General features: G+C 40.3%; 1 protein-coding gene and 1 long non-coding RNA gene across 7 annotated transcripts in view; one reads left to right on the top strand and one right to left on the bottom strand.

Annotated features, from left to right (window-relative positions):
* The window catches only part of LOC120596956 (uncharacterized), a 39,429-nt gene extending 33,263 nt beyond the window's left edge, over window positions 1-6,166 (top strand). The window contains exons 2-3 of the long non-coding RNA XR_005651275.1: window positions 3,110-3,227; window positions 5,857-6,166. This is a non-coding gene — a long non-coding RNA (uncharacterized LOC120596956). The remainder of the gene's footprint in view (window positions 1-3,109; window positions 3,228-5,856) is intronic.
* The window catches only part of RAPGEF4 (Rap guanine nucleotide exchange factor 4), a 259,909-nt gene that overhangs the window by 15,099 nt on the left and 219,733 nt on the right, over window positions 1-25,077 (bottom strand). For all 6 annotated transcript variants that reach the window (XM_039855513.1, XM_039855515.1, XM_039855514.1 and 3 more), the window contains 11 exons: window positions 19,183-19,333; window positions 17,306-17,394; window positions 16,524-16,554; window positions 16,227-16,305; window positions 14,870-15,016; window positions 13,430-13,527; window positions 8,411-8,536; window positions 7,814-7,992; window positions 4,821-4,911; window positions 1,231-1,281; window positions 352-439 (listed from right to left, as the gene is read on the bottom strand). In XM_039855513.1, coding sequence (XP_039711447.1) covers window positions 352-439; window positions 1,231-1,281; window positions 4,821-4,911; window positions 7,814-7,992; window positions 8,411-8,536; window positions 13,430-13,527; window positions 14,870-15,016; window positions 16,227-16,305; window positions 16,524-16,554; window positions 17,306-17,394; window positions 19,183-19,333 — 1,130 coding nt within the window. The remainder of the gene's footprint in view (window positions 1-351; window positions 440-1,230; window positions 1,282-4,820; window positions 4,912-7,813; window positions 7,993-8,410; window positions 8,537-13,429; window positions 13,528-14,869; window positions 15,017-16,226; window positions 16,306-16,523; window positions 16,555-17,305; window positions 17,395-19,182; window positions 19,334-25,077) is intronic.

Genomic DNA, 25,077 nt, shown 5'->3' with positions numbered 1-25,077 from the left:
ACCACAATAGCACCATTAGATTATGATGGAGGATTTGCATAACACTGCAGTTGAAAAAAGCTGATAATAGTTCCTTTTATGTTAGGTGTTTAACTTTAGAAAGCACTTTACCTGGGATTAGTAAAATTTCCCAACCAACCCTCTGATTCATAATCAAGTTTTCCAAATCATGGATTCCTGCTCCTCCTATAATCTTCCCAACCTTTCCAGAAAAGTCGGGGCTTAGAAGAAAGGATGAAGAGGGTGGACGATTGGGATCATTCTTCCCAAAAAGCTCAGTCTGATTAGGCTCATTCATTTCCCCCCACATACTCATCACTGGCTTGGCCTGTGCATTTTCTTCAGAATTACCTTTAATGAGCAAAGGCATGAAGGGGATGAGAGGAGGCTCCAACTTAGCTACTGTCAGCCTGTAGGCCCTGTGGTTTCTTGAAGGATCCTTCAGAGAAACAGAAAGGATGATTAACAATTAATGACACATACACCACCCCTCTACCTCCTGACACACCCAGCCTTGTCATCCCACCATCAGGTAGTTTGGAATCAAGTGTAGCTATAAAAGGAAGGCAGATTTAATTAAACAAATTGTGTTTTAAAACAACTTCATGTGTGACATGAAAATAATTTCTTTTGTTGTCGTTGTTGTTGTTGCCTTTCTTGTTTGAAAGAGAGATTTGCCTATAGGGATCAAAGGGAGCAATTCCTTTGATAGCAAATATGAAACATGTAAAACAAACCCCAACCACGAGAGGACCTTCTCCCAAAGCTCTGCTCCTCCCTGGGAGTTTGGATCACCCTCCCCTGCTTTGCATAGCCAGTCCCGACTTGCCCTCTCCGAAACCATTCTATCTCTTCTGCCAAGCCCCATTCACTCCTTCTTTGTCTGTTAACACCTCCCAGCCAGTGGGGAAAAATAATCTTGGCAAGCCAAGAAAAATGCAGCTTCCAATCCATAGCTAACCTGTGCTAGATGGAAAAGATCCTATTACACTGCTTTTCTTAGTTACACAAATTGACCTTATGTGGGACATAAGTCCTCTTTAAGTTAGTTCCTGAGGGTGCCATTCATTAGTCAGACATGCTTGTTTTAGCAGCATTAAAACAGGATCATAAACTTCTTAAAGTCATACAAGGACAGATAAAATTTCCGAAATGAGAACTTCAATTCAGCTCATCAGAAATTGGATTAATGCAGACAGTGAACAGAATAAAGGAGCCACTGTCACTTACCATTAAACTTTCAAACTCCGCATAGAACTTCTTGAACTTGCTTGGCAGTTTCTGTTAATGAAACGAAAATGCCACACTCGTATGTCAGATTCAGTACCTAGATAGGTATCAGGTGTTACCATGTCATGTATCTCTCTTGTCTCTTAATCAAACATCTCTGGGACAGGCCACACTGTAATCTGTCTTGTCATTTGAGGATAATCTTCAGAATATAAAGAACTCACATTTTAAAAGTCTTAACCTAATTGAACCAAAACTAACTATGGATACTTTGGTCTTACTGCTTTTATAATGTTTTTGGAAATGGATTATTCATAATAGGACAACATTCTCGGTTTACAAATGTTTTGGAACGACCCCCTCCCCCTCAAACTCTAATTCCCACAATTAGGAATTTAGACCAGAGAATAGTAAACATTTTAGAAATTTCCTATTTCAACCCTTCTTCTCCCTTACCATACATGAGAACAGAAATTTTTATCAGTTTTGTTTATTGCTATACCCTCAGTGTCTAAAAGTGTCAGGTACACAGTAGGTGTTCAATAAAAATTTAGTTGAATAAATTAAACCTGTTTTTTTATTGATGGAAGAAATGAAGCCTCACAGTTTAAATGACATGCCTAAAGTCACACAGCCCATGAAGGTCACAGTTGTCGTCGTTCACATCACCTGCCTGCTTTTCTATTGCCTCTCCTTACATGCTCTATGCTTTTCTGTACAAGCACTTCTCCCACGTGATTTCTCTGCCCTACTATCCCACAACAATTGATAGTTCTATCAAATTAGTAATATTTCATTTTTATATTTTGGCATGAGTCAATACCGCTGACGGTACCCATGTATCTGTGGGTCAATACTGAAAAATCTTTCACTCTACCGGTCTCACTTTGCTCCGGTCCTAAGCTTTGACTGCGCCACACCTAGACAGAGCTGCAAGACATTTTCCATCCTGAGTCTATGGAAGTATCAGCTGAGTATGGGCCTCAGACGTTCCCAGCTCAGCTCTGCTTTGCACAGTTAAGTTTACTGTCAACAACCGATGCACAAACTAGGCCTCTGCCACCCACAGAAAAACTCCTCTTTTCTCTCCCATATCTGAATCAGTTTAAATATTCCCATTTAAACATTGTAAAATACCTTATTTTGTTCTAAGAAGCCAAACTTCTTTTCCTAGCACCTATTTTCAAATTAAGTTTCAGGGAAATCCAATATCCTTGATTAGGTGGAATCGTTAAAGGGATGAAAGCTGGGATGGGCATCAAGAGATGCAAGGATCTCATGCCACACAGAGTAGCCAAATCACCATGTTAGGCGATAAGTTTCCATGAACATAGGCCGTTTTTAAAATTAGGAGTGAATTACATTTTTGGTTAGATCTGTCACGCTAGTTCTCCTTCTTGACTTAGCTGGCTTTTGAGTCAAAGGCAGGAGGGCAGATGGTAATTAAAAAAAAAATGTTGTGGGTCTTCAAACTATTATCTATCCACACCCTATGCTTCCAGAACAGTGGTTCTCAAACTGGGGACAATTTTGCAGCCTACCTACCCCCACCTCCGGGGTATATTTGATAATGTCTGCAGACATTTATTGTTGTCACAACTGGGGTGAAGAGAGGTGACAGGTGCTGCTGGTATACAGTAGATAGAGCCCAGGGATGCTGATAAGTATCTTACAATGCACAGGACTATCAGAGAATTTCCTGCCCCAAATTGCCAGTGCTGCTGGGGCTAAGAAACTGCTCTAGGTTTACTCCCATCTGCTTTATCTCAGATTGGTTTTTCCCTTCTATTTTGATCCATTTCCTTTGCCATGTGGTTTAACTTTACTTTTCTGCCTTTTTGTTTCGTTTGTTTTGTTCTGTTTTGTTTTTCATGGACAGTTTCACATGGCTCTATAGTTCCTGGAGGTCAGACACCGTCTCCCACACTGTCCATGCAGCCATCCTGGTTCTCACTGGAGTCGTAGAGGAAGTCCCTGGAGGTGCTCGACAAGTACGGGTAAATAAACCAAATCGAAGATCTTGTGAATGAAAGCCCTTCTGACCAAATGACATAATTATATTTTACCTTAAAAAATAAAGGCTTATAAATAATGAAAGATTAATCTCCTCTTTTCAGCAGCACATAATGATATAAACAGTAGCTCATGGTTTCCAATTCCAAAAGAGACAAAGAACTGGCCTGTTAGCTCTCTCCCTCTGCTGACTGCACACCCTAAGTAGCCTCCACTGTTCTGGTTAGACCAGGGAAAAGGACTCCAATAGTGTTTCCCACATTCTACAGCCTTAATGTCTGGCTGCTGTCATGTGGCACCTACGCCAGGCCTTCTTGGACCCCTGTGAAGCTTTATACTTCTTTAACTGTCTCAACCAACTCATCTGGACTCTGTGGGCAGATCAGACACTGGACACAAGTTGGGGAAAGCAGACTATCTGAGAGGAAACCCTAAGTCTCCAGAGATTCCAGGACAGGTGAGCCTGCGCCGTGGCTTCATTGCTCAGATTTATTGGCAGCACTAATTCTGTCCTTTTACTAGGTGGAAGATGATACAGCTGCATGGTACGCGGGCCTCACCAATTCCCTCATTCCTATATTCAGAGGATGAGCTGCTGTGTGCAGCATCTTCCTGGAATTTTAAGAGAAAAACCAAGACGGAAGGACTTGTAAAGACCTGCCCTATAAACAATGTTTCCTTTGAAGAAAACAGTTTTAAGAGAGAAGTGGGAGAAGGATATGTTAAACAGAAAACACTTAGAGATGGAAACAGCTGCCTTGAAGCACCAAGCACTCAGTGCAAATTAAGTCTCTGTTATCTACTTCTTGCCCTCTTTTTGTGTTCCACTTACACGTACTTTTTTTATTTTTAGTAAGAGTCTATTTTTATATGTTCTATTAACGGTTAGTATTTCTTTGACTATATACCACATGTAAGGGGTGAGGCACATTTTGAGCACTGAGTTAATGAAAAATGAAGATGTTCTTTAGCACGAATGACCAACTATCACAAACCGCTAATCATATTTGTTGTCGAAATTCACAACACACCAGCATAACTTTTGCCCCAAACTGAATACTAGCCAACTGCTATTCCTCTATACAGGGAGAGGTCTGCCAAGAGGTTAAGAGATACTTAGTACTCAGCTGGGCCAAACAGTTGGCCTTCTGGCTAATTCTCCCAGGAGCAAAATGACTACTTGGGTAAAAATGGATCTTCTGTCCTCTCTTTTATTATAGATAAGGCTTATTGCAAAAGCAGTAAGCAGACATTCCAGAGAACAACAGAATCAATGAGCAAAACCTTTGAAATCATCCAAGCAATGCTGTTGATTCGTGTTACACCTGGGAACTAGACTTATTATTATTATTTACATTGTACAGACCAAGAAGCTGAGGTCCCTCCTTCCCCCCCATCCAGAAGGACAATACCTTTTTACATTCACACTCTGAGGCAACTAGAAAAAGGAGACGGGTCACCCCCCTTTTCCACTGTTACATGAGTGTGAGTGATATTTCTATACAAAAAGCTCACTGGTGAGCCTGTGTTTTTATTCTTAAGGCAGAAGTCACAGCTGGATCTCAGCTGAAGCTTACCTCCCACGTTAGTGCCAAGCGGCTCACAGCAACGTTACTTAGTCCCATGACTATGGCAAAGAAGGAATTCAGATTTTTGTACTCCTTACAGCTGAAAAACAAGAGGCATATGTTTCAGTAAAACACCACTTTTGAGCGAGATAAAAAAAAATTAGAGTCCTATTTTCTGACAGTCATTAGTATTCGTCAGGTCTCCTTTATGAGAACAGGCAAAGGTAGATTCAGTGCACTGTGTAAGTTCCACTTGAGAGAACACGTTCTGTTGTTTGATTTTTCACTGTAATTTTAGAAAGGTGATGATTTGGGCTGCTAAGTCCAGGTTTTTGCGGAGCAATTTAAAGACACCTACCCTCAGGGTTGTTATAACAACCGCTTACTAAAAGCCTCGTTGGGCCTGGAAGGAAACATCTCATGGGATGGGAAGAGAGAAGGCAAAATGTCCTTGAAGACATTCAGACTTTTAGCCTGACACTGGGCACCTCCTCTGGCAGCTTCAGAAAGAACTAAGGAAATCAATGCTGCGGCCACCATGACTTCCACCTGACATGAAAGTGCTTTTAATCTGTTGAAAAATATCAGTTTACAAGTCATGATCCCTGCGGGCTCAAGGAGTGTTAAAGCCGAGGGGGGAAAAAAAATCTAAGCCACTGACCAAAAAAAAAAACCCTTATTTTCTTTGTTTTACTGATGGTGGTGAAGCTGATCATTTTGAATCTTTGCTTATGCCACTATGAGCTTTTATAAATATGTATTTGGGAATAAGAAAATTGTAGAACAAGACCAGAGATTCTTATTAGAATGGTAATATTTAGCCCGGGTACTTGGATTAAATTTTAAAAAGCAGAGGTTAGGGGAATCTTGACTTCATACCAGCTCCTTGAAAAGAGAAAGAATTTATTTTGCAATAAGTACAAATCCTTTACCCCAATTCTATGTGCTTATCTAAATTGGCAATATGATCATTAAATTCTGTTTGGATTAACATTTTTGTAAAAGGCTAAATTGTTGCATTTGCTGCCCCCTCCTTCTTGCACAGGTAGCAATGAGTGACTCTTGAATGGTTGTGTGGAAACCGGAAAACAGATTTCAGAGAAGCTACAGTGTATCTGATTCCACCCATGAGAAAGCAAGCAAGGTCTCTGCTGTGTTAGGACGGTGGCTCTCAGGATGGGCCGAAAGCAATTTCAGAGGCCCCTCCCCCACCGTGACCAGGGCTGATGGCAGCCAGTATGATCCTGTCTATGTCCTGTCTATGTAATCTTAAAAGAAAACATGCAGGACTGAAGACCTGCCTTTCTGGTCATTGCTCTGGTCACCGTTACCAACCAACTTTATTACCTAAAGTAAGTCAATAAATTTCTCTATGCTTCAGTCTCTTCATCTGTAAAAGGGGACAATAACATTCACAAAGTTCTGGGCAGGTCAAAGAGCTTAAGTAGAATATGCTGAAGTTCTCTAAAAACACCACACAAAACATGCTACTGCTGCTAGGTTTAGGTCTCATTCTTGTAGATCTTGCTTATAAAAATCTATAATCTTCTCCAGCTGGGCTGTGTAAATAGCACCACTACAGGACAACGTAGCTTAATAATGGTTAAATAATATAAACCAATTAATACCAAAACTAAATCCACCTACTTGGCCACATAATCAAAAGGAAGAGAGATAAGAAAGGAAAAAAAAACATTTAAAAAAATTCCTGAGGTTTTGAAAGGCTCTCCTACGTTGCCTCTGTAAAATAACAGGATTAGGCCCACAAGGTTCTGATCGTTCGTTTGTGGGCACATTGCTTCTCTCGTCCCCTCGCTGCACTAAGCACTGCCAGGCTGAGGTGAAGAAAGAATGTGCTCCTTTTAACAGGGAAGCACATATTGTCACAGTTTTCATAATCATCTTCCAAATATGTGAAGGCATTTATTTGTTCCTTGCAACAAGGCTGTTCAGGCTCCCAGGGAAGGCGGCTACACTCTGAACCAGAAATTCATAAGCAACATTTTACTGAAGCTTTCTTCAAAAGGGCAGCTTTTCCAAATTAAGAGATACCAGCATTTGAATCCAAAGGATTTAGATATCCTGTGGAACCCTCAAATTTTTGGCAAAGTAATTCAGAGCATTTGGCAAGCCGATAGGTATAAAATGTCAAGCTGCATTTACTTCTTTGTTTAGTTCTGGAAATCAGACTCTGTATGGGATCTAAACTATTTGGCTCAAGAAAATTGCCTAGCTGGGGTCGCTTGTGCTCCCCACCTTTCTGTGCCCAAGCTCCTTGCATTTAGAAAGGAAAGAAATCTCCCAGCCACAGGCTACATTTAGCATTTTATTTTTAGCATTGCGGTGATACCAAAAACATGAATGTAAACAGGAGGTTGTCAGGCATATCTAAATAGCAGGAGAAGATTAAATTCATGTCAGGGAGAAATCTAACTGGCCCCTGCAGTAAATAAATTGTTTCCCATGAAGTGCTGTTAAATAGAATATTTATAAGATGCTTGCTTTTTCTGATGTTTATGGAGATGATTTTCATGTACCAGGTTGGCTCGCCTTTATGCATTTTACCGATTTTACTCTGGCTGAGTTGGATGTGCTGTTGTACCTGCATGTGCCCACTGCCCTCTACTGGTGAGAATGTGTCATGTCAAACACCGACTCGAGCTTCTCAGAACTTCCTGCAAGAGAACTTTGCTGAAGGACTCTACACTGCAGGAGTTGCAAAGTCTCATCTGAGTAGTTCAGTTCACCGCAAAAAGAGGTCACGATTTTGACCCCAGTATCAGTGCTGCAATATGTTAATTTATATACTGATGTCAGATATTACAAGAGGTAGATACAATTCATCTTTTACAAGAGTTCGGTTATCTTAAGCCCCTGTGGTTGGTCCTTGTGCAAAAGGAGGTCCTATATCTTGCTTTTCTTTGTAAGGTACACAAAGTCTGAGAGAACAAAATGAAAATGCAGCTCAAACGCTTTTCTCCTCCCAAACTAACGATACTTACTGGGCTGCTATCTTAATAAATTTTTTTAAGAGCTGAACACGCTTGCTGGGCTGGGAACAAAGGCAAATCTCAGTGACAACCCAAAACTGAATTTCATTAAATCTCCTCAGGAACAAATCCAAGTTTGCTGTGGTCTTTTTAAAATTATGCCTTCCAAAAGTGTGATAGATTAGCTCCAGCTAGAAAAGAAAAGAAAACAATTTCACTTCTTTGTTTTTCAATCAAAATGCCAGTGAGGCGTCTCTATTTGTCAAAACAAATCGACACTGGTCAGCAAATGTGAATACAATTGCTGACCAAGGTTTGACTTGTACTATAGATACGAAGGGCTTCAAGAAGGTTTGTTAAATATATAATGATAAACTAAGTGCTGTTGACTTAATATACCCAGGAAAACATAGCTTACTGTAAGTCCTAAAGATTTTTTCTTAACACCGAAAGATTTTATGACAGGGTTTATTAATCAACTCAATATTTTAAAAATGATCATGTTGTTTCCATATTGGAGCACATATTAACATTTGCCATTGAGTAACGCCATCAGGCTTCACCCAGAATTGCTACGGTACCTACTATTCTTTCCATCGAGTGGCTTACCTCATGCACACAGTTGAAGAGCTCCCAGTCATAAATTGTCATCTGGTATGCTAAATCTTTCGAGCTCATCAGTTCAAAAGTTCCCACTGTTCCAACAGTTGGGCCTTCCTGTTCTGGCAAGGGAGTCTATGAATAATCATGCAAAAATATATCAGCATCTCAAAAACAAACAAATAAACAAACAAACAAACAGTTAATGCTGAATGCTCTAAGGAGTTGCTGAGGGGAAAGGATTCTGGAAATACTTTCAGGAATATCTTGAAACTTTGATTTTACCCAGAGGAGAAAGAAGCCTTTACTCCTAGTGCTCACATGCTTTGGTGCCACCTTCCGTCATCATTGTCACTATAAGCAATTCCACTGACTGAAAAATGTGGACTGTGACAAATGAGATTCAGAGAAGAGTGGCCTGTGGAGGTTCTCTCCTGCTCGGGCCTGCAAGCTCCCTGGAAACAATTCCTTTTCCCTAGTAGAGATGTAAGACTCTACTCGGAGACTTTTTCTACTTCCCAGTGAAGCTATTCCAAAGCAAGTACCGGCGTGGTAGTTTTAGACTTTAAGCCACAGTGCTCATTACTACTTACTACTACAGGGGCTGCTGACTGTGGTAGAGTTGCTGCACCTTCATCTCTTATAACACATTGCCTGGGGTTACCAGGTGGCAGAGGGCTCTGTGTACTGAGATCACATACGATGTCTGATTCCGCCACTCTCTGGGAGATGTTGTGCTAAAAATGAGACTTACAAGGTCATGGTGTTTTGGGCCAGGCATCAGAAAACCAAACTCTGCTACTCTTTGGAAAACCCTCAGAACTTTCCAACACACTTACATATTTCATTTTATTTTATGAGAAATGATTTACAGTGCTTTCCTTAGTAAGAAGAATGATTTGTATACATTGGAAACATGTATAAGACATGAATATCCGTCTATATATAATATATGTACAAAGTTATAAAAGCCACATGAATTGAATGAAGATTTCCCTATCATGCATATCATATTTGAATATTCAATATTTAGGTCAGAAGTACTACAATTGTGCAAGTTCTATCATCATCATTATCATCATCACCCTTAACTGTTACATTCTGTAAATGCTCACTGCACTCTGGGCACTGAAAGAAATTACATGTTCAGGATATAGGTGGTCCCTGCATCTGAAGTTGGCAGTCTAAGAGAGGAGTCAGCCCTGGCCACCAACTACCACCCTGCACATCGATAAAGAGTCCACTTCTGACATTCATTTGCATATGTAAAGGGACAGACAGAGGCATCAACACACACCTGACTGCTGAATATGTAGGTAAACAGAAGAGAGAACGTGAATGGGCTTTCAGAGAGTCAATGGATGTTTGGAATGAATGTATGGCCTGAAGGGGTTCTCGGAGAAAGAAGCTAGGTTTTAAACGATGAAGTAGACAAACTTTGGGTGCGTTAGAACAGTGAGGATTTTCCTGAGCATCCAAGATAGTGTGTTGTAGGTTGAAAAATGGCAAGAGAGGCATGAAGGTAGGAAAGCTGTCATGAGACTTGCTTGGCAGGAACAGACAGGTCAGGGGGACCAAACGGATGGCTTAACAGTACCAGATGAGGAGTGGCCTTTTGTGAAAGACCAGGTTAGTGCTACAAAAGGCCACTCCTTTTGTAGACTTGGATCGATTCCCTGCTTTTTGAAATGTGTTCTCAGCTCTGGTAAGCTGAAGTCACTGTACCTAGTACCTAGGCTTGTTAAGAGAGTTGGATGGTAATTTAAGTGTAGCACGTAAGCACAGTGCCTGGCATGGAGGAGGATCCTCCTCTCCCCCCAAACTCGTTTCCTTCCTAGATATACTGCAGCAATGCAAAGGTACAGGAGCGTGTGATCAGTACAATACCTGGGTGTAAGAGCTAGCATCCTATGCAGGGGACAGAGAGCAGGGAAGAAAAACCAGGATGAAAAAGTTTTGAAGCTGATGAGCAAGCAGCTTATGGAAGCAAATAAATAGAATGGTTTCTAGCAGTCTAGATCTTAGGTAGAAAAGTTGAGGAAGCTTTTAAATGCTGAGGACCCCTCTCAGGCTCAGACTGGCTCTCCACGCTTTCCATTCCCTCTTGCATCTGCTGCTGTGAACACAGCCCTCTGCTCCTCTGTGAGACTGCCCTCCCACTCTATTCTGTGGGTTTGCTCTCTTCTCAGACTGCCTAGATGCCTATCTCTTTTCCTTGAGGCCTTAGGGCTTTTCATAGGGAGGATAAATTAACCCATCAACTACAGGGAAGAAGCCAATATTAAGAAAACTTAATATTATCTTACTTGTGAATGCTGGTCTATTATTCCTGCATCCCTTTTAAGAGAATAACAGAAAGCCTTGTTGAATCTCTACTTTTTGTGAATGGGCAGGGCTCACCAAGTCTCCTCCCTCTTTGGCAAAGGGCAGGCTGACCCCTGTCCTCCATGAACCTCTGAAGAGCCAATCTGAATAGCCGTGGGTGCTCCTCTATCTGAAGTGGGGGATGTACATGCTGACCCTGGGCCTCATAGAAGCAGATATTCCTGTTGGAAATTCCCTACAGATTGAGGCACAGCAGAGTTTATGTAGGGTCAGCATTGCACAGACAGATCTGAAAACTGCCTACACGGAGGTGTAGAACTCCCATAGACTCTCTCTCTCTGCTCCTTTTCGAGAGCTGATTTCTTTGTTAAGCCTAGATGGTGGTGATTGAGAGGATAGCACTGTTCCTCTCCCATTTTTCAGATGAGGAAACTAAGACATAAAAAGGATGTGCTGACTGTCAGTAACAAAGAGATGGTTCAAGTAAGCTGCCACCTCAGCGTCTCTCCTCATGCTCCCACACACTCTGTGCCTAGCTCTGCAATGGCATTTGTCGCACTGGATTCTCATTACATTCTGGTGTTCCTCACTACACCATGAGTTCTTTGAAGCACAAAGATCATAGTGAATTCATCCTTAAGACCATTCCAGAGCCAGCACCAGCCACAATGCCTGGAATAATATAGTGGTCACTAAATAAAAGTTGAAGGAACCAGGGAATGGATAAAAGTAGAACCAAATCACAGTACAATGCAATTTTATTGTAATTTGCTCTATACTAACATTTATGCTTAAACAAAATGTCAAGAATGTTTAAAGCTCCAGAATCTAAGCCCTTAATCTAAACTAAGATAAATCGCTGGCATTCTACTAATTCTAGACAACACAATTTGGTACCATGATTTGTTTTGTTCCAGGTTCTTGGTGCTAGTCTCATCTCTCTAACTTGACTATAATTGTCACAAGGAACGACAGTCTAGTGTCACACAGAAGCTAGCATAGCACTGAGCACAAAGCAGATAGTCCTTGCTGATGGATCAAAGGGTTCGGCTAACATTCTGTACTGCAGAGCCATCCTGTGTATAACTAGAAGGACTGTTTTCAAAGAACTCTTTAGAAAGCTAGAAAAAGAGCTCCATATCTACAGTTTTGTAAGGCAGGCGAGGTTCAACCACTCATTAGTATAATGACATAACTTGCAGCCCAGTGAACAGCAGAATGTTGATAGGGAAGAAGTTCATGTCCCAGGTACTTGTTGCAAAGTAAATTCTTTTCAATTGCTCAGGCCTTAAAATGGAAGACTAGCAAGGACTAAGAACTTGTAAGGCTGCAAGATGACGTGCAAATGAACAGAGGCTTAAAAAGTTAGTATCAGCCCCACAGGGAGCTAGAGACAGTCCACACTCTCTATCTCGGCACCACGGTGCTGCACTGTGGCCTAGGACCAGCGGCAAGAGAGTCCTGAGCGCCGTGTGGCAAACATATCAGTAGGGCTATACCAGAATGGCTTTTCATGGCTTTCATTTCCAGGAGAGGGTGCTGCGAATCATTTATGGCATTATTTTTGCCCCAAACCCTCGATGTTGGGAACTATTTATTTTTTAGAAAGCAATGAATGTAGACGACTAAAATATATATGAAAAGAATGGTAAGCAGACTCAGATCCTATAGCCCCGGTGGTTGAGGAAAGGCAAGGGTGCTCATGAGCCATGGTGGATGAGGGCGTAGTAAGAGAACTGATGCTGCATCTCTAAGTTCCTCTCCAGGTGAATTCAAGACACGGCAAAAATCTGCTTTGGTGCCACAGTGCAAAAAATGGCTCTTCTCAAACCAGAAAAGCAGAATTACGATGAGGCTAAAAAACTAGCTCTAACAATCTAAGGAGGGAAATCTTGATTTACCTCTAATTTCTAATTTGATTAAACTTGAACGTATCCATGCAGCACTTATGCAGTTAAACTCTCCCGGAAAAATGCAGTGCAGTTCACCTCTAGCTCCTGTGTTGCACTTTTCTTGGTAAAGCAGCCCTGTGCGACCATAGACGAAAAAAACAAACTAATTCTCTATCTTTTGAACTGGCCCCACAGGCTTTCTAAGATACGTTAATAGCTACTCACTTCCATGTTTAATTTTTATAAGATAAATAGAAATGAACCCTACCATCTGCATAAAAGAGAGTAGGCTATTCAATTATTAGCATAGGCCCATTAATCATGTTTTGGTGATTTAGGGAAGACTGCAGGCCCCTGGTATTTCCTACATAAGACAGAATACTTTCAGGGAACAACATTTTTCATAGGCTGGAGAGGCGTTTTGCCATAGTGCATTTCTACATCCCCCTAAGGAGTATGATAAATTGGAATACCTTGCCTTAAAATTATTTCTATCCTGGTCTTAGTATTCAGATTTTTAATATTAACATTTAAACTGGGGACATTTCAAGGAAGTGAATTACTACCAGTTCTGAAAGCTGAATTATGCCCCAATATGGTGCTACTTGGCTAATTCCTCAAAAGAAAACCTAAAGCTCAGAGCATCTCAAATGAACACCTGAGGCTTACCTAATAGACCTCAGAAAAAGAAAAAGCCAAGCAGCATTCGAGATTTTTTTTTAGCAACGAGGTTCAACATGACTGCAAAATTAGGCTCCAGACAAGTTTTTCTGATTGCAGACGCTGCTCTGAGGAGGCCATCCACACCTACCAGTGAATCGAATTGCTCTCGCGGGCAAGCAAACAGGCGTCCATTAATGGTGAGCGTCGTAAATACTGAAACATCATTAGGTTTGAGCACCACCTTTTCTGTGAACATAAAAAGCAAGAGATTGCCTATTAAATGCATCTGAGATTTGCTGCACTGCCCTAATCACACCAACAAATTGCCAGCTCGGTGAATTACCGGAACACGCAGAGTGACTGCATAAAATACAGCACTGAAGGGACCCACTGAATAAAAAAGACACAGCATTCACACAGGCACACGACTCTCAGGATGCCATCAGAAATGACCACAAAACAGGTCTGGAAATATCTGAGGGTCAATTCATCCAATTCTGTGCCGCAATGGTAATTACATACAAAAACCACACTTGCAATTTATATAACGCTATCTTTCCATACGGTAATCACACCAAGCTCTTTGGAAAGATCGCTTTTAGCAAACTTGCAAGGGGAGAGGGGGAAGGTCCTGGGATCCCACATGACTTTAGATGCAAAATTTATCATCACTTTTTCACTTATTTCCGAAATTGGAGGGCAACTGCATTACCTAGATTAAGTCTTTTATATTTTAAAATTCATTCATTAAATAAATATCTATTTAGCCTATACTACATGCCAGACGCTGCTCTAGGCAATGAGGATACAGTAGGAAAAGATACAGAAAAAACAAATCCCGGTCCAAAAAACAAAAAAGAAATCCCAGTTCAAAAAGAGCTTACGTCATAGTGAGGGATGCAGTGACCAAGATAAATATATTAGAGTGAGAAGTGATAAGGAGATTGTAATTGTTTATTAACTGTCTGCCTCCTCACCAACCTTGGAGCGACTTGAGGGTATGGGCTGGGTCTAACTCATCCTCTCCTGTCGCAGCCATACTAAGTGGCCAGCAAATATATGATGAATGAATAAGTGACATTTTAGGAAAGCATAGAGTAATCAAGTAATCCCGTGGGGAAAATACTCCTCATTTTGTTCAATGAACTGTGCTCTCTACTTGATAAGGAGGGGGACCATTATCAGCTGAAAAGAACTAGCCTCCGACCACCTCCAATTTCACTTTCGTTTGTCATGTTAGATGCTCTCTTAGTGTTCATGTTTCTCAAGGCTCCAAGGCCTGAAGCTTTTTTCTTTTTTTTTTTTTACAGGTTATATGGAAAGAACATCTGCACCAGATATCTCAGTTCCAGCTGCCTCAAACAGATCCCTTCACCTCTTTCTGTTTTCGAGTGAGTACCTACAAGATAGGGGATGTTAGACACTCACCCAGCTCACTTCTAACCATATCATTTCTGTTTCACAGGGGGATGCGTAGCATCAATTTGTCCTTTTGGATCATCTTGGCAGGGCCAAATTCCTGGCGGAATTCGGTTTGGATGGGATAGCCCACTTGGCAGAAGTGCAAAGAACTGAGTAAGGCTGTTACCTCCTGCAGAGCTCATCTTGACTATGATCAGGCCTTCTCCAGAGCCCAGTTTGTCTGCAACTGCACTGATGACTTCCTTCACCGAGGCGGCCACCGGCACCCGGATGGTTGTGTAGGTGTGGTCCATGCAATAGACCTTAAACAGAACTATTGGGAAGGCAGTGACAATGTGGTCAATTGGTCTTGGGAATTCTTAAGAAAACCATAAGCTATGCAAAATGTTTAAACATCCTCCACAATTTGCATCATCTTGCCATTCTGACTCTTGTATTTATTTCCACTCGTCTGTGACTATGCTTGTCCCCTTTGAAAACTTCCCACCTTAGCACTGGTCTAAGAAGAGCTGCACACACGGCTGTCGTCCCCGATCAAAACAACAACAACAAAACAACAACAACAGATATTTGTGAAAACCCCACAAGTAGGTCATGGGGGGGAATGAGAAGTATGGTTTACTTAACTTTCTGGGTCTGCCCTTGTCTGCGAGTCTTTCTTTTTTTCACAACACAGGGAGTGCTGCGTTGTAGGCTGATGACGACTAGATTACTGCTGCCTGGCGTGGTAGTGGGGGGCCACCATTAACACCTCTATAAACAGGAGTGCTTCTGCCCGGGGCAGCGAACATATGCTGACATTCCTGCTCTCTTGTTCACTTGGTTTATGTACTTTGGGGCAGAGCCAAATAGCTTGGGTGGCATTTAGGTCAGCAGACATGTATGTGGCACCCACAGGCTCACCTCTGAACACAAGAATCCTGGAAGCAATTCTAACTACTGTAATTCTTACGTTTAGAAGTACTCCTAAATTACGAGAGTCATTTGTGGCTTAAAATAAAAAAATTCATCATTGTTATTAATTTAATTTTTATTTTAGTTCTTTGGAGAAAGCTTAAACAACTAAGCAATAATAGGCAGCTTCTGCACTTCCCTGATGGCTGCTAAGGGGGCTGTGCTCAGGGCCAGAGCACTCTCCCTGGACAGGAGCCCTGCTCTGCAGATGACTCTGATACCCTACCACTGCTAGGCACCCGCAAAATGCCAGCCACTTTCCCACAAGCTCTTCCCAGGGGTAAGCAACCTTGACAACTGGTCCCTGAGATATTTCTTTCTTTCAAGGGTGAGGGTAGCAGGAGAGAGGCAAAATCTGGCAAGTATGGACAAGCACCTCAGCTCCAGGCAGAGTTCAAGAACATAAATAACTGAAATGCAAAAAGAGTACCTCCAAGCAAATCATTCGGGGTACCAAGGGGCTCCCCAAGGAAAGCTATTCTATGGGTCCAAGGTGATGACTCCCAAGGGAAGATTTTGTTCTGACTTCAAATAATCTAAACAATCCTGCTTTGGAAGAGAATTCTCACCTTCATCAGAACCCCGGATCGGTTGGTGCTTCTGGGCTCTCTCGTCGCCTGTGTTGAACTGTTGCAAAAGAACTTTGTGCTGCAAAAATAAAAACAGCTGCTGCCTTAAAGGGGGAACGACTGATGCACATTCGCAACCCGGAGGAAAGACACCCAAGAAGTAGTCGGAGTCAAGAAATGAAGATAACATATTTTGCATTGACAAAAACATCACTTTTAAATATCGCAATGTGATATTTCTGGAGAACTGTCATTCCATAAGGCGCAATTGGAGAATCCTAACCCATCATCGCTTACCTTCTTTTGTGGATTCTTTGCATCTTCTGAACTATGAAAAACAGAGAAAGAACATTATTTACTACCATGAGTACTATTATTTGAAATTGCTTTATTTGTATCTAACTTTAATCCTATGATAGAAAACGAAATCGCAGCATCCCTTCAGGAGGCAATATGAATCTCCTCATTTTACTACTGAGGCCAAAGCATGGAGGACACAGTAAAGGATCAGCCCTCGTCACAGGCAAATCCCTGGTGGAACCGATGTTAAAAGCCACGGTGTGTAGCTGGCGAAGTCTATCTAGTAGCATATACTCTCTTTAGTACTTAACCTATGGCTCAAGGAACAGCATGTGAAAGCCTTCTGTATTTTTACTGAGAGGACACAAATATTCACTATCAACAGCTTTGGCAGCTAAAAGTGAATTTTCCATTTAAGTAATTCCCCTCCAACTTTCTTTAAATGCCACTGACCATTTTATTACTGGATTCACTGCTTTGAACCGAAGGGACTCAAGTTTATTGAGTTAGATGCCCCAAAGGAGGATCTTTTCCTTTCCAGGCTTTCTTTTGGCAGCCATCCAGCATAGGAGGTGGCTGAGCAGAATCTCAGTCCTTTCCTTCGTTTGGCCTTACGGCAGCTCCTACACCCAAGGCCCTGTCTGTTCACATGAGAACACTGTGTGGCTGTTGAACAACCAGCTTTCACCTTTTGGCAGGCAAAGAACTTTGCAGATGTTTGGACTGAGAGCAGGCACTTCTGTGATGGAAGCACACCCCAAAGCCAAGCCCTTCCTTACATTTGCTTGACAATCTTCTCCAACTCGGGAAGTTGCTCCTTGAAGGCAGTGATCATCCGGGCATCATCTGATACAGACACATAAAACTCCTGTAATTGGCAAAGGTCACAGGCTTTTAACAAGAACCGCAAAAGGCACACAATTCTGTAAAGAGCAATTAAGACGTGTCTTTTTGTCATCTGCTTCACTAGCACCTCTAAACCATAGTTTCATGGACCAGAGACCAAAAAAACCCAAACCAAAACAATATGCCTAAAGTCAAAATCACAGATGAGAAAAAATTTGGAAATGGATAGAAATGATGGTCGTATAGCATTCATTACACTGTGCACGTAATTAATGTAATTAATGCCATTGAATTGTACACTTAAAAATGGTTCAAATGGCAAATTTCATGTTATTTTATCACAAAAATTTTTAAAAACTAGAATCGCAAATGAATTACTTATATGATATTTATATGAAAGGCAATGTAATACAATGTGTTAGAATGGGTAATTTTATCATCTACCTTTTAAGAGCACTTTTTTGCATCTTGATATTTTTTCAGGAGAATTTTAGCATTTATTTTGATATTATTTTAGTATTTGTTTTTCATTTAATGTTTACCAGTAGCCGTGGTTAATTGTTGGTGGCAAAAATAGAAGCAGGGTCTTCAGCACTATACTGAATTTATGCTGAGTTTATGCCATCAACTCAGGTCTCTTTACTGAGGCTCTGGAAACTGTCCTGACCACAGAGCAGCAGCAGCAGCAGCTGTGCCCTGCTTTGTTCCAAAGTAGTGGCCTCCACAGCAGAAGATGAGAGCTGTGGCAGTGTCAGCTTAACCACCACTTTGGTTCACCTGCTAAAAAGGTCCTTTACTCCATGAGTAGAGGCCATGAGTCAAGTTATGACCCCAAGTTACTATTATTCCTTCACATTTTCAAAATACTTCATTCTGCAGCCTTAAGGGATTCTCGTGGTCTACCCTTCCTCGCTGTCTCACCTCTACCTGCCTGACAACTGATATGGTTAAAAAGGAAAGAGGGGATATGTTTCTTTTGTACAATTCATTCTTGAATATACAATCTGATAAAATTTGAAATAGAAGCCACATTGTATCCGCACGCTCCCCCCCACCCCCACTTGCCCTCGCATGCCCGGCAAAGAAGGTCCTTATCTAAATTCTGGAGGGCAGAGTGAGTTATCAAGGATTAAAAACCAAGGTCAATGCTATAATGTGGGTCTGGAGCCATGGGAAGAAAAAAGGAAGTTCAGCTTAAAGCAGTATTTATAAAATATATCATATCTCTTCATAACCACTTCATAGTCCTAGTAATTCCTCAGTAAAATTATCTGCTTCACTCCACTCAAAAATCTACCATTTGATGGAATAATCACACTTGTAGAAATGTAACCAAGGAAAGACCTACCTGAACAAAAATGTTTAGTATACTATTATTCCAGGAAAGTGAAAATGGAAATGATGTAAATATTTAACAACATGGAAACAAATAAATATATCTGTGGCATAGTTAAAGGTCATTAGAAAATTTTATCAGAAAGCCTATACTGACATGGAAAAATCCCGACACAAAATTAAATGAAAAAAGCGGCCTACAAAATGATGGGTACTATGTGATTACAACTATAGAAAATATACAAAGTAAAAGAGGCCAAATGAAAATACATTAAAATGCTACCAGTTATTGAATTATAGAGTGGCAGGATAATAGATGATATTTTTCTCTACTTATGGTACCTTTCTGATGAATGAACATGTTAACAAAATCTAGAGTTTTCAATTACGGTCTCTCCAGGGAAGCTGCCGTGTCTAGGGTAGTCCCTGTATTGTAGGACAAAGATGTATTCTTAGAAGGGAGAATCCCTCATACCTCCAGGAAAGCCATAGCCACGTCATCCTCTTGCAGGACGTCTCCATACATGGCGGCCCACTGCAACACCAGGCGGATGACCCTCCGCTTATTGTTAAGGGCATAATCCATCTTCTCCTGCTCTGTACCTTGTGAAGGCTGTGCGTGGTAAGTGCCGAGGAGTCAAGGAAGACATATAGACATTTCACACTCATTTCACTGTGCTCCTTGCAAAGATAGATCCCAGCTTCAGAAAGCCAGCCCTTTGGACTGACTCATTTCTTCCCTTAAGCCCTCAAGAAAAGCCTTACCAACTTAAAAGTTCTGGACTAAATGCAGACAAACCCTTATAATGCCTGCTGACTTTGACCTGATGGCTGCCCAAGGAGTTAGACTTGCATGGCTCCACTTCGACTTGTGTATTGACAAAGATTCTTGTGCCTAGCTCCAGCTCTCATCAGGCTGTCTTCACATGCCCTGGCTGCCTTCTATCTTGTCCTTTACTTCCTAGGGGTGGTCATGCTTCCTGCTGTTGCTTGTCTCTGGGTGCTTTACCATCTCTTATTGGTTCTGCACACATCTTTATAACCCCTTTCATTATATGCATTTCAGTCAAACCCTTCCAAGTGGGCATCCAGTAATGCTGGAACCATGACTTATACAAAAAGTGCATGGGAGCGGGGTGAAGAGTGAGGCTGGAGGGGGATAAGCTTACCCTGGGTTAGGAAGAGGAAAGGTTCTTGTTGTATTGATCCTCTGGTGAGGGACTCAGCCATACTTTTTATATCATTCCTTCTTTTCTCTCCTAAAACCATAACTTAACTCATACTGGCTTTGTGCTTTTATGGCTGGCCATTTTAACTAAACTATAAGCTTTCTGAGGCTTGGGATAAGATATTATTTGTCTCGTATTCTGTACCATGCCTAGCAAAATGACCGTCTCGAACTTTTATTTCTTTATTAATACAAAAAATACTTAATTGAGTGCCTACTATATGTGTCAGGTAAGGTCTCTACTCACAGTTTACATTCTCATGTAGATTACGGTAGGGAGATAGTATATGATCAAGAACAAATTTAGATTAGACATACTGTTCCTTTTTCAGGGATTTATAGTAGTTCATAGTACAGATAACTAGAACAATCTCCTCATTATAACTTACACTGTAATTGCATATAGGGTACCTCAGTTAAGTTCTACTTTATAGTCTTGTAATGAAAGTATTTTTTCCTTTCTACGAATGAACAAACTGAGCATAAATGGCCAGGATTACATAGCAAGAATGCAGAGTTAGTTCTGAATCCAAGATTCCTAATTCCAACTAGCTTCTTCTCTCTTACACAACACCCCCATGCCTCATAGCAGCCTACGAGACTGGACATGCCTTACCTTTTGACCATGACTTAAAAGGCACTGCAGAAATCTGCCTCATGGCAGTGCTGAGCTTGAGAGCTACACCAGTAAAGGGCCTTTTCTAAAGGGACCATAAATAATCATGATCAAGGTAAATGACAGAACCTTAAAGCAAAGGTTTACTGCATGTAAATGGGTTGCAAAATGGCTTTCATAAATTGAGCACGAGATTCATAAAAAAGAAAATTGCTCAACCTGTATTGCTACAATTCTCTCTGAACTTACAATAAAAAAAAGGGAAGAAAGATTACTTTATGTGAAAATTATTTCTTTTCTGATTAACCCTTCAGTCTCTTGCTTGTATGCACATATAACTCGATTTTTCTTTCCAAAGAACTGCAATGCTGGACACTACATTTTATGACTATTTTTTATGGTACCTAGCAGCATAATCAGGCACATGGTGGGTACCAAATGAGTAATTCCTGACAGACTAAAAGAATTTCTACTGTTTCACCTTCGAGTCAGAGAGAGAGAGAGAGAAAGAGAGAGAGACTTTCCTATTTGTATGAAGCTGAAATGGATTGAAATATCAAGCTGATACCAAGTGGCTATAACTCTAACTTTCTAGTTATCTTGACTTGAACTCCAGGAAATAATACAAATGCTTGTGTGTTAGATACAGAGATATCAGAAAACCTGCAGCTAATCTCTATGGCCCCCTACAGGATAAAGGATCAGGACAAAAACTTTTCTTTTCCTCTTTCCTGCTTGAGAAATCTGTCTTTTGCTGACAACAGAAGATAGAATACCTGATTGGAAGGATTAGCATAACATTTCAAATGTGTGTAGAGCTTGACAGTTTATAATAAATATGCTCAATGTGCTCACATGATCATATAATGTTTTCTACAAACCTGAAGGGAAAATATTTACGGATGAGGAACCTGAGGGTCAGAGAGAAGAGATCTGCCCAGCATTGTTCAGTGAGTAAATAGCGAGGTTTACAAATCCAGACAGGGCTTTTTCCACTATTGCCACTCCCATCGCCCCAACAGTGGCTATAGTGACAAGTTCATGAGTTCATGAAATTATTAAGAATAATTGCATCTGGGAAGTAAAAATCCTAATGGAAAAGATTTTTTTCATTCTCTCTGTCTCCCCGCTCTCTCCCTCCCTCCTCTCTCTCTCTGTCTCTCTGTCTCTCTCTCATCTGTATCTTCCCCTCCCTCTTTCTCACTCTCTTCTCTTTCTTTCTTTCTTTTTCTTTTATAGCTTGATTTCAGCTTTCCTGGAGCCGACTCAGTGTGCTAAGTACCTAAACCAAGGCTGAGTGGCTGCTGCTCTTCAGAACTCTGCAGCTTCCTGGGAGTTAGAATTGACTGAATCTGGGGAAACAAGCTTTCTCTTTTTTCTCATGAAATTTAAGTACTTTTGCCTCTGGAAAAACAACCAAAACAACAAAAAAAAAGTGCTTATTTGTTTCATAAAGTCTTGCCTTTCCCCTTACAGATGTTTACTTACTAAAATGGAGGTGGAAGAATTACTACTTTTATGGCCAACTACAGGCATGTGCTCAAGGATCCTCCCCCTCCCTGGGCAACATACTTCCATTCCTGAGCTGTCTGCGGAATCAGACTCTTAAGGGATACAGAGGAGACTTCATATGTAATTGATTATACCTGAAGTGGCTACAGGTGAGGTACTGGGGCTTCTGTTTTTTCCCCAAAACAATCTTCTCAGGCTTTTAGAAGATTTATATGATTTTTAGCTTTTACTAAAATCCTACAAAAAAAGGTGGAGAGAGGGGGGTGGAAACTATATTCCCTTCAGACAGCAGCCAAATACAGAACATCCCACCAGTTTCCTTGTCTCAATGTGATGTCAAAAATGCAACCTAAAAAGAGTAACATTTCAAATGTAGTATGTTCATAAATTTAAACACACCAGGAAGGTTGCAGACACCATTACCTTCTCTGGCTAAAACTGGAATAATGCATTATCCATGTAATGGAGAAAGTCCTATGTGGAATGAAAATCTAACTCTTTTCCAGGGTGAATAATAATTTAGAAAGGATTACCAGTGTGTACCACACACATAAGATATTTTTAACATCTAAAGAATGCTACCTGAATTATATACTTGGCTAATGTCTATGTTAAGAGTAGATTAGTAGAGAAAATAAAACATATAATAATCCAATGATCAAATGATCAGGAAATACTTGTATTGAATAAGGCCATGCCTCCTTATATCATGACAGTTAGGTTCAGGTAAGAACTAATATGGCTTCTTGAATTCATGGGGTAAAGAGATACAGAAAGATAAAACAGCTCTGACATCTCATAAAATGCTAGTTAAAAATCTATAAGAGAATCTACAATTATTCACTGAATTGTTATTTTAAACACAATTAAGAAAAGGCCACGATAGTCAAACTGGCCAAACTCATCACTGATATACTGAATTAATTTCAGATGATTCACAGAATCATAGAATCTGTGGATTGCAAAAGCCCTTTGATTATATCTCCTTCAATTCTACCATTTTTAAGGTAAGGAAACTGAGATAGAATGAGGTGAAATGACTTTTCCGAATTTATCAATGGAATTCTTGGGACTACAATTCAGTTCTCTCATCTCTCTCCCCAGTACTCTGTTTACCTGTTTAATGCTGCTGTGTTTTGTTTGACATTAATATTTTTTATGCTAACACATATTATACAGCATAATTTGGTTGGATAAAAGGGAAAGTCATCTGAGATGAAGAAATTGACCCCAAATTCTCAAAGACCACAAAGAACATACAGGAAATCAAGAGTAAATGTTGCAGCCTTGACAATCTGATGTCAGGGAGGCACTGAAATTCTAATGTCTGACCTAGAACTTTTCTGTTATAGTTTCAACCACTTCTCTTGCTCAATATCTGCTGATTTAGAAAGCAGTGGCTCACCACTAACCAAACATTCTTAAATCTATGGACCATTCAAATCTTAACTTGAGGTTTCTCTTGTTATGATAATAAGATTTCTCGCCATCTGGAAGATTAAATCAAAATCCTTAACAGCAGGAACTATGTCATAAACTCATTGTGAATCTCTATACTTTCTAGTCAAGGATTGGGCATATGGAAACATAAAAAGCCTCAAATGTTTGTTGATTGACTGGTTACCTTAAACAATTCAATCACACTGATCACACTGTTTGGAGTGCTATATATAATGCAATTTTCTTTTAAAAAAAAAAAAAGATTTTTTTTTCATCTTGCCACAGCTCTTTAAAACCCTTTGTCTAAGTTATCTGAAATTCCATGTTGTCGAGATGTCAAATACAGATCGTACGTAGATACATTCTAAACAAGTTCATATTCAATGTCCCCAGGATGACTAAGTCTACACAAACACCAAAACATCTGGCATATCTTTTAAAAAGAATCATTTAGTTATTAGATATTTAATCTATAGAACCACAGACTTTCAGAGTGATGAAATCTTCACTGAATTGTACCAAATTTTTCAGCATCATGTAGATGGGGCTGAGGACAGATTGGATCTGTTTTCAGTGAGGTATTAGGGCTGAGAATCAGAAAGGGTGAAGGCCACAATGTAGGCTACAGTCTTTCTACCCAGCCAACAGCAGGCTTTATATTCCATTGAGTCATTTTCCTCATGCCGGCTCTGCCGTTCAAACACTGTAATTATTTCATATATTTTTACCTAGTTATTATCTTACTCACCACAGGCACCTGTAATTTTTCTGTATTTTTTTTACTGCTCATTTACTTATTCTTAATTCAGCTAATAATGGTTCCACATATTAAAATTACCATGGGGAAAGTAAGTGAAAACCTCCTAGGATGTAGAGGCAGCAGATTCATTACAGCCTACAACAGGGAATAAAATATTATGTATACTTTTTGCAGTAAGTACATGCTAATTATGCAGCTATTTATAAAACACTTATCAACATTCAAACTGATACTCTTCAATGTTGTTGTTTTTTTAAAGCCCTGCTTTGCATACAAGATCTCTGCTTGCAGCTGAAAACAAACTTTGGGGGTCATCTGCCCACTGACTAGACAAAGCTTTTGTACATTCGTTATATTATGCCATATTCCTCTCATGATGGTACAATTATTTATATGAGGCAACATTTATATGGGGCTTTATAGTTTATAATGTACTTATACACACACGGCCTCATTTGATCTTCACAACAACCTAGTGAGGTAGCATAACTACTCCTATTATACAGATGGGGTTCAGAGAGGTTAAGGATAATTGCCAAGTAACACAGCTTGTAAGAGGTAGGTCTTAAGCACAGGTCTTCTGACTTCAGAGCTGTTTTTCCCACTATACTATGGGGCATCTTAACTACCCTGCTTCCATTCATGGAGCAGAGAAAGATATTCATAAAATATTTAATGGCAGAGAAAGATATTCATAAAATATTGCTTAGTGACAAAGCACATATAATTATTTAGAGTATATCCCATTATTATATTTAAAAGCATAAATCTATATGTATAGAAAAAAGACTGGAAGGATACATACTAACATGTT

Source organism: Pteropus medius, unplaced genomic scaffold, assembly GCF_902729225.1.
Source record: "Pteropus medius unplaced genomic scaffold, Ma_sr-lr_union100, whole genome shotgun sequence".
In the NCBI taxonomy this organism is placed as follows: domain Eukaryota; kingdom Metazoa; phylum Chordata; class Mammalia; order Chiroptera; family Pteropodidae; genus Pteropus; species Pteropus medius.
Note: the sequence above shows the minus strand (reverse complement) of the source record. Positions and strands in the feature narration are given on the sequence as shown.